The following is a 13,892-nucleotide window of genomic DNA, read 5'->3' on the forward strand; positions in this document are numbered from 1 at the left end:
AAAAAGATTTTTCCCTTTTCATTTCAATTTTGTTGTTGTTATTGTTTTCATAAGGACATCATCTTCTGAGCACACAACAAATTTAAATTCTTTCTGGTTTTGCAATTACAATTTACAAAACATAACTAAATACACGTTAATAGCAAACAACAACTACAACAACAAAAGTAGCAATAGCAGCAACTATTGTAACCATAATAACAATAACAACAATGACATTTACAACAAAATGTAAGCAACAAATAAAGACAAAACAATATACTACTTACACATACAGACATACATACATACATACATATGTATAGTCAAAACCGAAACTAAAGAACATTGACCAGAAAAACCACTTAACATTACTCTATGAACTTTAAAGCTGCAAAATGTTTGTAAGTCAAATAAAAGTCTACAAGGGCTTGTTTTATAGAAATTGTAACTTATATGAAAAAAGGAAAAAAAAATGGATTTTTTTTATAAAAGTTTAGCAATTTATGCTTGAGAAATTGTAGATAGCTTCGTATCTAAAAATAGGGTACAAACAAAAACATCTGCGAATGTGTACAAAATAGTTTATGGATGTGTGTTGGTTACTCCAAATGGAGTCAATTTTCTGTCAGAAAAGTGTCATCAAATTGTTAAATTTTCTATAGGAAAAGTGTCTCCAAATAGAGACTTTCTATATGAAAGTGTCTCCAAATAGAGACTTTCTATATGAAAAGTGTCTCCAATTGGAGACTACTTTCTATATGAAAAGTGTCTTCAATTGGAGACTACTTTCTATATGAAAAGTGTCTCCAATTGGAGACTACTTTCTATATGAAAAGTGGCTCCAATTGGAGACTACTTTCTATATGAAAAGTGGCTCCAATTGGAGACTACTTTCTATATGAAAAGTGTCTCCAATTGTAGACTACTTTTTATATGAAAAGTGTCTCCAAATGGCTAAAATATTCTATAAGAAAATTGTTTCCAAATTGGGTAAATTCTCTATAAGCAAAAGGTCTTCAACTGTAAACAATTTTCTATAAGGAAAGGGTCTTATAATGGAGAAAATTTTCTATAAGGAAAATGGAGGTAATATTTTATAGTCTCTTCGAATGGAAACAATTTTCTATATTGTCTTCTAATGAAGACAATTTTCTAAAAGGAAAATGTAGAAATAGAGACAATTTTCTGTAAGGAATGTATATCCAAATGAAGACAATTTTCTGTAAGAAAATAGTCTCCAAATTTTCTCTCAGGAAAGTTTTCTGTAAGGAAATTTTCTAAAGTCTCCGCAAATGGAGACAATTTTCTATATGGGAAATATCTTCAAATGGAGATGATTTTCTATAGTCTCTCCAACTGGAAACAATTTTCTATAGTGCCTGAAAATTGCGACAATTTTCAATAAGAAAAGTTTCTCTACCTAGAGACAATTTTCCATAAGAAAAGTGTCTCCAAATAATTTTCTATAATTAATAATTTTCCAGATGGCTGCAATTTTCTATAAAAAAATGTCTCCAAGTGGAGACAGCTTTCTATGAGAAAAGTGCAATTTTCTATAAGAAAAGGGTTTCCAAATACTAAGAAATTTCCATACTGAAAGTGTCTACAAAAGGCGACAATTTTCCATAAGAAAAATGCCTACAAATAGAGATAATTTTCCACAGTGTCTCCAAATGGAGACAATTTTGTATAAGTCTTCAAATGATGGCAATTTTCGAAATGAAAATGTCTCCAAATGGAAACAATATTCTATAAGAAAAGTGTCTCCAAATTGCTACAAAAGTATCAACTTTATTCACTTTACTAAAATTTTGATTAAAAATGTTTACTAAATTGTATTCAATTTAAATGTTCAAGCACTTTAGTCAAATCGTCTTGTGGCAAACATTCAGATTCAGAAAAAAAGTAAAAAAGTACTCGACCAGACACAAAAACCTTTAAACGGAAATGAAAGTAGGACATTTAAGGCTTCTTGTGCATGTTAAATAATTCTTTAAATGTTGCTCGTATGCAGCTATAATACACTCGTAAATAATTGTAAGTTATCAAACGGAATATAATTTAGAGATCAACTATCAGCTTGGAAGTTATTTTATGATTTTCCTAAACCAGGATGAGGCAAAGAAATTTAAATGAACTCTCAGACTTTGAATACAAGCTTTTAAAATAAACATTAACATTTAGTTATATGAACACATACATAATATTTTATGGACTAATTTTACTCCCGTTGAAAACACTTTCATAAATCTCCGAAATTCTTGAATAAGAATATCAGAATAATTCTTCTTTATATTCTTGAGAATAAATAAATCGCTTGATCAAATTGATATAATTTTTCGAGTGAACTTGTTTTCATTACATTCATTTTCAATGATTTATTATTTTCTTTTTTCTCATTTATGTAACAAAAAACTTGAAACTGAAAAAAAATGGAAAAGTTCTACAATTGCGATATATTTTTGTTACAATAGTAAACTGACACACAGAACTTAAGGAGTATGAATATGAGTAGGCGAAAGGAGGGCAAAGGAAACATAAAGAAAATGTGGAACATTTACTATATTGTTGTTCAAAACCAACGACGTTTGGCAGAGTGTTGAAATTTACAATTAAACTGCAGAAATTGGATATTGTAAAATGAAGTATGTATGTTCGTATATATTCACCAAGTTCCAATAAGGACAATCCAACATATAGACATATTTTCAAGCATCAGACAGATACAAACACAGATGCTCATAGATCTGTATAAGCATTTCATATGTGTTGCAATGACACAATACATAAAAGTCGAACAAAAAAAATCGACAAATCAAATAAGAATTGTTTATATGTAATGGTTTTCAACATCAGTAGTTCAACAAAAATTCAATATACATGACACATATACTATTACATACACTGATATGTGTATTACATGTGTATGCAGTTGTACTTGAATTCCAAAATGCTTATAAGAATATTCCAACATACAAATGTAAATATGTATGTATTCATATATGTGGGCATACAAGATCCCAACTTTCACTGTAGAGTACTATTTTTTATTGTTTTCATCCTTTATGGCTTTTCGTTATGAAATATGAGTATGTGTTGATTCATAGTTAGAATGATTTGAAATATGTGTCATGCGAAATTGTTCTTAAAGAAGTTACATAAATATGGTTAAAAAATTAAAGAAAATTTATGTTTTTCTTAATTATTTATATGCTTTTGGTTACATACATAGATATTTCCTCAATGACAATTTTTGGTTTAAGATTAATTAATGGAATGAAAACTTAATAGGTATAGCAAATACTACTTTAATATTCCCAGGTTTAATTTTAGAATTTGTTCGTGCTCCTACACGTAAATAAAAGTCGTACATTCTAGTATATAGTCTAGACTAATGTATACCCTAGCCTACAGTCAAGTCTATAGTCTAGACAAGTGTATAGTCCAATTTACAGTCTAGTCTATAGTCTAGTCTATAGTCTAGTCTATAGTCTAGTCTATAGTCTAGTCTATAGTCTAGTCTATAGTCTAGTCTATAGTCTAGTCTATAGTCTAGTCTATAGTCTAGTCTATAGTCTAGTCTATACACGTAAATAAAAGTCGTACATTCTAGTATATAGTCTAGACTAATGTATACCCTAGCCTACAGTCAAGTCTATAGTCTAGACAAGTGTATAGTCCAATTTACAGTCTAGTCTATAGTCTAGTCTATAGTCTAGTCTATAGTCTAGTCTATAGTCTAGTCTATAGTCTAGTCTATAGTCTAGTCTATAGTCTAGTCTATAGTCTAGTCTAGTCTATAGTCTAGTCTATAGTCTAGTCTATAGTCTAGTCTATAGTCTAGTCTATAGTCTAGTCTATAGTCTAGTCTATAGTCTAGTCTATAGTCTAGTCTATAGTCTAGTCTATAGTCTAGTCTATAGTTTCTAGTCTATAGTCTAGTCTATAGTCTAGTCTATAGTCTAGTCTATAGTCTAGTTCTATAGTTCTAGTCTATAGTCTAGTCTATAGTCTAGTCTATAGTTAGTCGATAGTCTAGTCTATAGTCTAGTCTATAGTCTAGTCTAGTAGTCGCTAGTCTAGTCTATAGTCTAGTATATAGCTAGTCTATAGTCGTCTATAGTCTAGTCTCTAGTCTAGTCTAGTCTAGTCTATAGTCTAGTCTATAGTCTAGTCTATAGTCTAGTCTATAGTCTAGTCTATAGTTAGTCTATAGTCTAGTCTATAGTCTAGTCTATAGTCTAGCTATGTCTAGTCATAGTCTAGTCTATAGTCTAGTCTATAGTCTAGTCTAGTAGTCTAAGTCTAGTCTATAGTCTAGTCTATAGTCTAGTCTATAGTCTAGTCTATAGTCTAGTCTATAGTCTAGTCTATAGTCTAGTCTATAGTCTAGTCTATAGTCTAGTCTATAGTCTAGTCTATAGTCTAGTCTATAGTCTAGTCTATAGTCTAGTCTATAGTCTAGTCTAGTTAGTCTATAGTCTAGTCTATAGTCTAGTCTATAGTCTAGTCTATAGTCTAGTCTATAGTCTAGTCTATAGTCTAGTCTATAGTCTAGTCTATAGTGTAGTCTATAGTCTAGTCTATAGTCTAGTCTATAGTCTAGTCTATAGTGTAGTCTATAGTGTAGTCTATAGTCTAGTCTATAGTCTAGTCTATAGTCTAGTCTATAGTCTAGTCTATAGTCTAGTCTATAGTCTAGTCTATAGTCTAGTCTATAGTCTAGTCTATAGTCTAGTCTATAGTCTAGTCATAGTCTAGTCTATAGTCTAGTCTATAGTCTAGTCTATAGTCTAGTCTATAGTCTAGTCTATAGTCTAGTCTATAGTCTAGTCTATAGTCTAGTCTATAGTCTAGTCTATAGTCTAGTCTATAGTCTAGTCTATCTAGTCTATAGTCTAGTCTATAGTCTAGTCTATAGTCTAGTCTATAGTCTAGTCTATAGTCTAGTCTATAGTCTAGTCTATAGTCTAGTCTATAGTCTAGTCTATAGTCTAGTCTATAGTCTAGTCTATAGTCTAGTCTATAGTCTAGTCTATAGTCTAGTCTATAGTCTAGTCTATAGTCTAGTCTATAGTCTAGTCTATAGTCTAGTCTATAGTCTAGTCTAGTCTATAGTCTAGTCTATAGTCTAGTCTATAGTCTAGTGTATAGTCTAGTCTATAGTCTAGTCTATAGTCTAGTCTATAGTCTAGTCTATAGTCTAGTCTATAGTCTAGTCTATAGTCTAGTCTATAGTCTAGTCTATAGTCTAGTCTATAATCTAGTCTATAGTCTAGTCTATAGTCTAGTCTATAGTCTATAGTCTAGTCTATAGTCTAATCTATAGTCTAGTCTATAGTCTAGTCTATAGTCTAGTCTATAGTATAGTCTATAGTCTAGTCTATAGTCTAGTATACAGTGTAGTCTACAATCTGGTCTATAGTCTCTGGGGACTGTATTTGCATTATTTTAATTTAATTGCATTCTAGTCTACATATAGGGCAGTTTTTCGAGATTCACTTTCGATTTAAATATAGCACATTCGTTGGTGTTTTGCTATATTTTTCTCTATTTGGAAAAATTCTTCTTTAGTTAAAATTTTTTGGGGCATTTCATAAGTCTCAATGTAGTGAGTTCTTTTACTAGCCATTAAAAAAATCATTCTTTTAAAATTATTACTTTTAAGCTTATATACATTTTCTCACTTAGTTAAAAACTTTCTTAGCATTGTTTTTCACAAACGCCAACAACTTTTTATGTAAATAAAAATATTTTTTGTATATAAAATTGCAAAAAGCTAAAAACTATATATCTTAAAATGACATAATAGAAATGTACATACGATACAGTTAAATGACATACCAACATACAACTGTATGTATGTAAATAAGTATTTATGATATTTTACAATTTAAATTGTTCACAAACTATTTTCTCAACGCGTTTTAAATTTATGCCACACTTTTGGTTTAAGAAAAAAAAAAACGAAACGAACGAACGGAATGAACACTAGAAAAACATCATGCAATTTGAATTGTTATGCTGAAGTAACGTTACAAATTATGCGAGTGTTAATTTATAATTAGTTTAAATTTTAAAGTTAATACCCAAAGTTTAATATGTAGATTTAATGTAATATGTAGATATGTAGACTAAGACTCTTAACAAGATAAATAATTTCCCAGTCCTGTTTTAGGTAATCGTTAGTTTTCTAAAAACTGACTCAAAGTTTTTCATTCTTTTGGTGGTTGGGGCAACATGACTACTTTTACTGTGAATACTTTCTTGAGAGAAACCATTCGCTTTATACACTAAGACGCTGACGCTATGTTGGCAATCTTCTGCCGAGTCGATCGAAAATTTAGATCCAATACTTTGAAACGGGTGTTGGTAGGAATCAAAACCTTTTTAGAACATTTTTCAACAGATTCATTAATAAATCTACACAAATTAAAAATTAACCCACGTATGAATTTTTATACAACCACACCTACCAAGGACCTACACGAAATAAAATTTGTTACACACTCACAAAAAAGGTAAAAATAATGTAAATGTGCTGTGTTTGTATTATGGGGCGAAAACTGCAAAAAATGTAAGTTTTCCTACACGTCTGTTAGTTTTTTTTTCTGCTGGTGTTTGCATTTATCGTTTCCATTTACTTATAAAACCAAAACTAAAAAACAAACAAAAAAAAAAAAACTCATAAAAATACTAGACCATGGCAAACTCAACACTTGACTTTGTAACCATGAACAAAACATATACAAAATACATAAAAAATAATACATATTTAAATTGGGCGAATACAATACATACACTTCATCATACCACTTTTCCTTGTAAAAATTTCTTAGTATCTTCCTACATTTTTATTGTTTTTGATTTTCTTTTCATGTTGTTGTTTTTTTTTTATATTCATGCATAATTATAGGTTTTGGACTATACCCAGTATTATATGGATTTACAATTGGCAAATACTTTGGGAGAACCAAACTGGTTGCCTGAATACAATTTAACACATTACTATGCTTTAAGTGATATATCAGCGATTTCCTTGCACAATTTTGTGGATCGTTTTACTAGCAACGATGGATCCTGGTTTGCCAAGTAAGTATATTTTTATCTATTTTGGGTTTTTATTAAGTTTTTTTTTTTCCTCTCCATTCTTTATTATACTTGTCTACAATAAAATTTTTCGTTAAATTTTGTTTTCTTTTTTGATGCAAGGTATACATTTTTCTTTCGTTTTTTTTACTATCCATGATATTTTTGCTGAAATTAATTTTTGTTTTATAAAGTTTCAGTTTGGCAGCCGTTGCCAAATGTTTGTTTATGCTAATTTCTTTGAAATCGAATTTTAAATAGCTGTTACTTTGTATTCGAGTTCGAGTTTATATCTATGTGGGGTTTATGTTAGTGTATGTGTGTGTGTGTGTGTGTGAATTTACTATTATGGCGGCTTGTTTATCTACAGTTGTGGAACTGCCTGACAGTTTGGCTGACTGACTTGTATATATTTTCATGTTGATGGAGTATTTTTAATTAAATTTAAATAAAATGATAACATTTACCTTAAACATTTTAAAAATAGTTGTATTAAATTTTAAAGAAACTTTGTTATAAAATTAAATAAAATGTTATTTGGTGAAAAAAGACCTTTAAATGGTTTTTTGGAGATATAATATCAATCGGAATGAGATCATACAAAGAATATAAAAAAATGTCTTATTAAATCATAGTTTTATAATAAGTTTCAGGTTTTGTTGGTTTAACTCGTTTGAATTAATGGGCACAATTTTACTGATAAATTACACAAAACGATCCATTATTATATAATTTATTATTAAGATCGACTAATTGTCTGCTCTCGTTTGGCCCAAATACCACTCTATCGAAATATATTGCAAAACAACTTGAGTCATATAAGCTATTTACAATGTTTTCTCTATGATTCTGAAGATCCCATGTGATCGACAAAGATTTAACGCATTTGAAAATGACAATCATATGCCATATGGTCTACCACTTGGTTGGCTCTAATTCGTCTTCCGGCACGAATGTACTCATTTTAAAGGAGTGTAAAGACACTTATCACTTGAGTATACCATTTGTAAGAGAGAGAGAGCGGAGGCGGTAATCACTTTACTGTCCCCTAGTAATTTAAATAATAGACATTTAAAAAACTTAAGCCTAAAGGTTTATTACGATGTATTGACTCCTTTAGACTAGCTTTCTGACTATCTCTTTGTAATCTATAAAGTGTATGATTGACTTCATCCCAGAAAAGAAACATGTTAAAATAAATCGTCACCTGGGTAGATGGATGGATGGCTAGGAGTAAACATAAGTTGTAGGTTAAATAGCTTGTGCCCCCGAACTACTGGGATGTTTTACAACAGTATGTAATTAACTAGTCAGCCATATGTTGTCAACAGTAGTGGACGATCAGATATAAGCTGTCTATTAGTTTGAAAACTTCGGGGGCTCACATCTTGATCACCTTTCGATTGATGATAAACTCTCCTAGATTTTTACATTGCTGCCGTTCTTTTGCCAAAATGACCACTACGGAACTCGGGTTATGTCACTTACTTGAGAACCCAAGTTTAAGCAGATATGCTGAGCGTTCTTTTCCATTTGAAGATATCACCAACTCCTGTTTTCATTCCAACCACACTATATGATCAATTTACTACTAATTCTGCTTTTCACTGTTAGTATTGCTAGTTAAATAGATCTTTCTCTCGTATTTGCAGTTTAGCGATAGTATAAATCACAACCCCTGAGTCAGGGGATGAGTTGGAACTTTCCAGTTTATTCAAAAGGGTCTTAGCCTTATTAATTCCACGTCAGCAATAAGGGCAACATCCAGTTGGATCAGTGAAAATTGCTATTAAGTAAAACTACTACCATATCCTTAGGGTAGTTGAACTGAAGCATAAACTTAATGAACATTGCTTTCTTCTCGAGAGGTTTACCGAGAATGAAAAACCAGACATATCTAATAGTCTGTTATGATGTCAAAATGTGTGTGAAATATTGCGTTATATGTAATTCCCAAGAAGTTTATGATTAGTTTTGCGCTTAGAACGATGTTGTACCAAGCTAAGACCAAAAAGTAAAAAATTGAGGTTTCGACAGTTTTGAGTTGATATTTTCAACTTCGTGGAGGATAGAGCAGTTATGTTAAGAATCTAGTATAAGAATCTTAGTTACTCGTTCTCCACAACTAGTCAGAGACAATGTTAAGCCATTCCTCGAAAAATACTTTAGTTGTTCTTATATTTTAAGGAGAAAGACTTATTTTTTTGTAGATCTTTTAAATATAAATTGATTGACCTTTCAATACCAAAACAAATCACATTAATAGGGAATATTTTGAGCAAAATTCAGGCACCTAGTTAGGTGCTTCAATGTACATATGTTCGACCATTCATTCGAAAGATACACATAGGGATTATATAAATATACTTTTAAAAATTGCTCTTATGTTCGATATGTGACTGAAAACTCAATTAGTGTCTCACATACATAATTTCCATATTTATACTGTGTTTTCCGCCTTTAGTTTTAATTCATTCTAAAGTTTTAATTTAACTCAATAAAGTTACATATACTAATAATAATTAGCCCTTAAAAAATACAACACTTACTGTGTAATTAAGTTAATGCCACTTTTTACCCACATACTATCTATTTCGCTGGCCATGCAGTTTTCTTAACGCCTTTACGTGACTTTAATTATTTGTCTAAAGACCAAAATAATATATGTACGATTATTTTACTATCAACATCATGTTAAATTATTTAACTAAATGGTAGATGTATGTTGATGATAATAAAACAATTGTTGCTTTTAGTCGGCTATTAATTGACACACACACATACACAAACTCACTGGTATTAATATTTAATTGAATGTCGTATGCATGTATGTATTTGTGTGTGAGGAAATAAAGAATATGTCACAAACAGTTAGCCGTTAATGGTAAAAAAAATTATTTATATACATAGGTATGAACGTATTATTAAATCAAACCTGCAGTTTAAAGAAGTTGGCCCAAACTATTGGTTCTCAAAAGCAATTCAACTGACCCTTTATAAACTATAACCTCATTTTCTTTACTAGAATTACGATTACAAATCGAGAGTTCACAAAGAAATTGATTATTAGTTGCTAGATTATGTTGGTATATGTAGATACTAAATTCGTCCTAGGAATGTTCCATGTTAAAGGATCCTTACATAACTGTTGGGCAATGTGCGTTCATGTTTGTATATGTATGTGGCTAACATTTAAAAAGACCAGCCTGACATTTTAATACACCTTGATAAACCACTCATGTATTTCCGTGGTTTTTGTTTTTATTTTTGTGTTCAGTGTTTTTTGTTTTTTTGTAGTTCATTATTTTAATTTACCACTACAAGGTGCAAAGTTCATCTACGTGTCACTTGTTGATTTAAATGGCATAATATAATAGATACGAATAAAATTTACACATATGTATAGTGTAAATGTACGTGTAAATTTTTTGATGTTATCCATGTAATTTATCAAGGGTCAGAATATTTAATGATATTAACAATAATTAAACTTAATTTTTTAAACTTGTTGAACGCCACACCATACATAATGCAGTGTAATTTTTAGATGTTTGTCATACATACATACATATATGTATGTATGTATAGATACTGCAACTGGTGAGAGTTTTAAATGATGTTGTCCAAATAACTTCTATATATAAATACTATTTCCTAGTCTATGAATTAGTCGTTGTTTTATATACTTGTCTAGTATCTAATCTATAGTATTTTCTCTATTGTATACACTATAGTCTTTCCTATAGTCTATAGACTTTTCTTTCCTCTAGACTAGTTCTAAAGGTTAGAATATTGTGCAGTCTATATACTGGTCTAGTTCTATAAAATAATATTTCCTCTAGTCTATAGACTAGTCTTACCTCTATTCTATAGATTAGTATTTTTTGTCTACATATTTTCGTTACCGGTGTCGGGTGAGTTACCGACACATTCCGCATGAAATTCGGTAGCATTCGTAGTAAAGTTTTTTATGTCGAATTTCATAACCGTATTCATAACTGTACCGCAATTCTGTAATTTTTTAATTTTAACTATCGATATCGTAAAGTAACGACAAACATCGGTTGTATTAACAAATTTTCAATTCGGTAACTTTTTAACGAACTTAGAATATTTTAACGACAAATGTCGGAAAAATATGAGAATGTCAAAAGTTTTATATTGAAATGTTTTTAAAATATAAAATTATTAACGTGAACTTTTTATTTGTCGTTACATTGCCGATACTTTTCGTTAACTAATGATTTTGTTTAACGAAAAAAATCGGCGAAATCAAATTCAGAATATCAAATAACGACAATTATTGTTAACTTTATACTATTTAACGACAAAATTTTGTAGTTAAAAAGTTACTGAATTGCGGTACTGGTCGTTTTAAGTCAGCAATAATCTTTTAATCAATTTTCTGAAGGAGACCTTATATGGGGACTAGGGTCAATTTTGGACCGATCCACATACAATTTGGTAGAGAAATTTTGACTCGCGAGGAACTTACTTTATCGCTTTATTCGTACTTTTAAGCCAGAAATGATCGTTAAAGCCATTTTCTGAAGGGGACCTCATATGGGGGTAGGGTCAATTATGGACCGATCCACATAAAAGCTGGTAGAAAGATTTTGGCTCACGAGAAACTTAATTGTGTCAAATTTTATTGCTATATTTTTAGCTAACAGTTATGCCCGTTAAAGCTTTTTTTTTTTTTTGTACGGGGGCTATCCGAAAACGTGAACTGATTTTTCCCATTTTCAATACCAATTAAACCTTAGTAATAGAGAATATTTATGCAAAATTTCAACTGCCTAGCTCCTCCCGTGTGGTCCCTATCGAGATTTCAACAGACAGAGGGACAGACGGGCAGACGGACGGACATGGCTAGATCGTCTTAGAATTTATTAAGGACCCAGAATATATATACTTTTGTGGGTCTATGACCAATATTTAGATGTATTACAAACGGAATGACAAATTCAATATACCCCCATCTTTTTTGATGGTAGGTATAAAAACGGTACTAATTGTTTTGTCATGTATGATGATGTAGTTCTGTAAATAAAACTATATTAAGTTGTTCATTTTGGTTGGATAAGTGTCAAGTATTTTTTGTACATTAAACACAATTTGGTGGCATGTTTTTCTCCATGTTATTCATAATTGACTACTTAAAGTTGAAAAACATTTGTTTTAAATTAAATAACTATAATGTTTTTATTCGACGAGTATATTCAGGACCTTATTCATAAATTTTTTTAAAGATTTATGAGACAAATTTACAAAAAAAAAAAAAAAAAAAAAAATTCTATAAACCCTTGATAAATTGTTATAAATAAGACCTTAAATTTTTTATTTAGTTTTTATTTAAATATGGACAGATAAATATGATGCTGTATAGAAAATCGTATAAAAGTTTACTTAATAAAGTTATAGTGTTATATATATAAATTTCAAATATGTATTATAATATTTATTTTTCACCAAATTGTTTAAAGACAATATGACTGCAGTTCCTTAACTGTACAACCTTTGGTCCTGCAACATTCATCATATATGCCCACTGTATTATAACGACGACGTCTTGTTTTTGTTAATTTATGCAAATCCTTACAATCGTGGTCACTCAAAAGGATGTTATTAAGGTGCTTTGCAGAAACGAGTTTAGCATCTTAAAAAGAAATGTAATTTTACAAATAAGTAATAAAAAATTCTTCATAATTGAAGATTTGATTCAAATATAAAATAATATTACAAACTTATTTAACATTAAAGACAAACAGATTGACATCATCACTGCCTTAAGTTATTTAGATAATATCATGGAAATCACTTAAGTATTACCTAATTTTTTCACCGGTAAACCATTTAATTTGCCTTCGCATACAATTGACAAAACTTCGTTTAAAGCTTGGCCACATAAACGCAGTACAGTATCTCCATTTGTAATTGAAAATACTGCACCAAACACCAAAAAGATCCAAACTATTTTCATTGTTTAACGTAAAACTCGTATTTAAAGTTGTAATTTATTTTGTAAACTGCAGTCAGCTGTTAAAATGTTAATGTTTTTATAGAGAATGCAATTAAGATGGGATAGTACTCCAAACTGTAATTTTTTAAAAATACTGAATTTTATTTTATATTTATTTTTAAATATTCCTCAGCTTTTTGGTTAACTTCTCCTTTAACAGCTGTCTGCTAAACAATTTTTGGCATAAATGTCAATGAAATTATTAACAGTTTTGTTTTTTTGGTTAATGCTACCCACTTCATATAATGAAGGAAAAACAAGGTAAAACTTGTAGTCTTCAGAATGCAAAACTTTACTCATTTAACAAATTTTGCGAAAATTAAAAAAATCTTTCACTTTTCACTTTTCACTTTCACGACACTTGACGGGTTAATATTCAGTGAACTTTTGAAAATGATGTGTGTGACAAGTTTGCATGGTTATTTTGTCGATATAACTACTAACTGAAAATAAAAGTTAAATTAGTTTGAAAACAGAAATCAGAAACTAAAGAATAACAACAACTTACTTTTCAATGACATCGTTATACTATATGCATTAATTCTAAGTAGTCTAGTAATGATTTATATATACATATACTTATAATCGGATAAATAAATACTTTTTCTTAGATATTTGTAATTTTTCAAAAACTAGTATTTGTGTGTAAAAATCATTAATAAATTAACTTCATTTTGATTAATTGAAATGTTTTAGCTTTAAACTAAAGCAGAGTATTAGATTTGTTTATGCGAAATATTATATTAACATAAGCAAAGTCTGTCGTAATTTAAAGATAATAACGGATGGTGGCTTTGAT

At 29.8% G+C, this 13,892-nt stretch overlaps 1 protein-coding gene across 2 annotated transcripts in view; it reads left to right on the forward strand.

Annotated features, from left to right (window-relative positions):
* The window catches only part of LOC119602636 (acid sphingomyelinase-like phosphodiesterase 3b), a 281,130-nt gene that overhangs the window by 257,614 nt on the left and 9,624 nt on the right, over positions 1 to 13,892 (forward strand). For both annotated transcript variants that reach the window (XM_037954250.1, XM_037954251.1), the window contains one exon: positions 6,899 to 7,074. In XM_037954250.1, the coding sequence (XP_037810178.1) occupies positions 6,899 to 7,074 (176 nt within the window). The remainder of the gene's footprint in view (positions 1 to 6,898; positions 7,075 to 13,892) is intronic.

The sequence above is a fragment of the Lucilia sericata genome, unplaced genomic scaffold (genome assembly GCF_015586225.1).
Source record: "Lucilia sericata isolate MDLA Ls3-8-SP2 unplaced genomic scaffold, ASM1558622v1 Contig000246F_arrow, whole genome shotgun sequence".
Taxonomy (NCBI): domain Eukaryota; kingdom Metazoa; phylum Arthropoda; class Insecta; order Diptera; family Calliphoridae; genus Lucilia; species Lucilia sericata.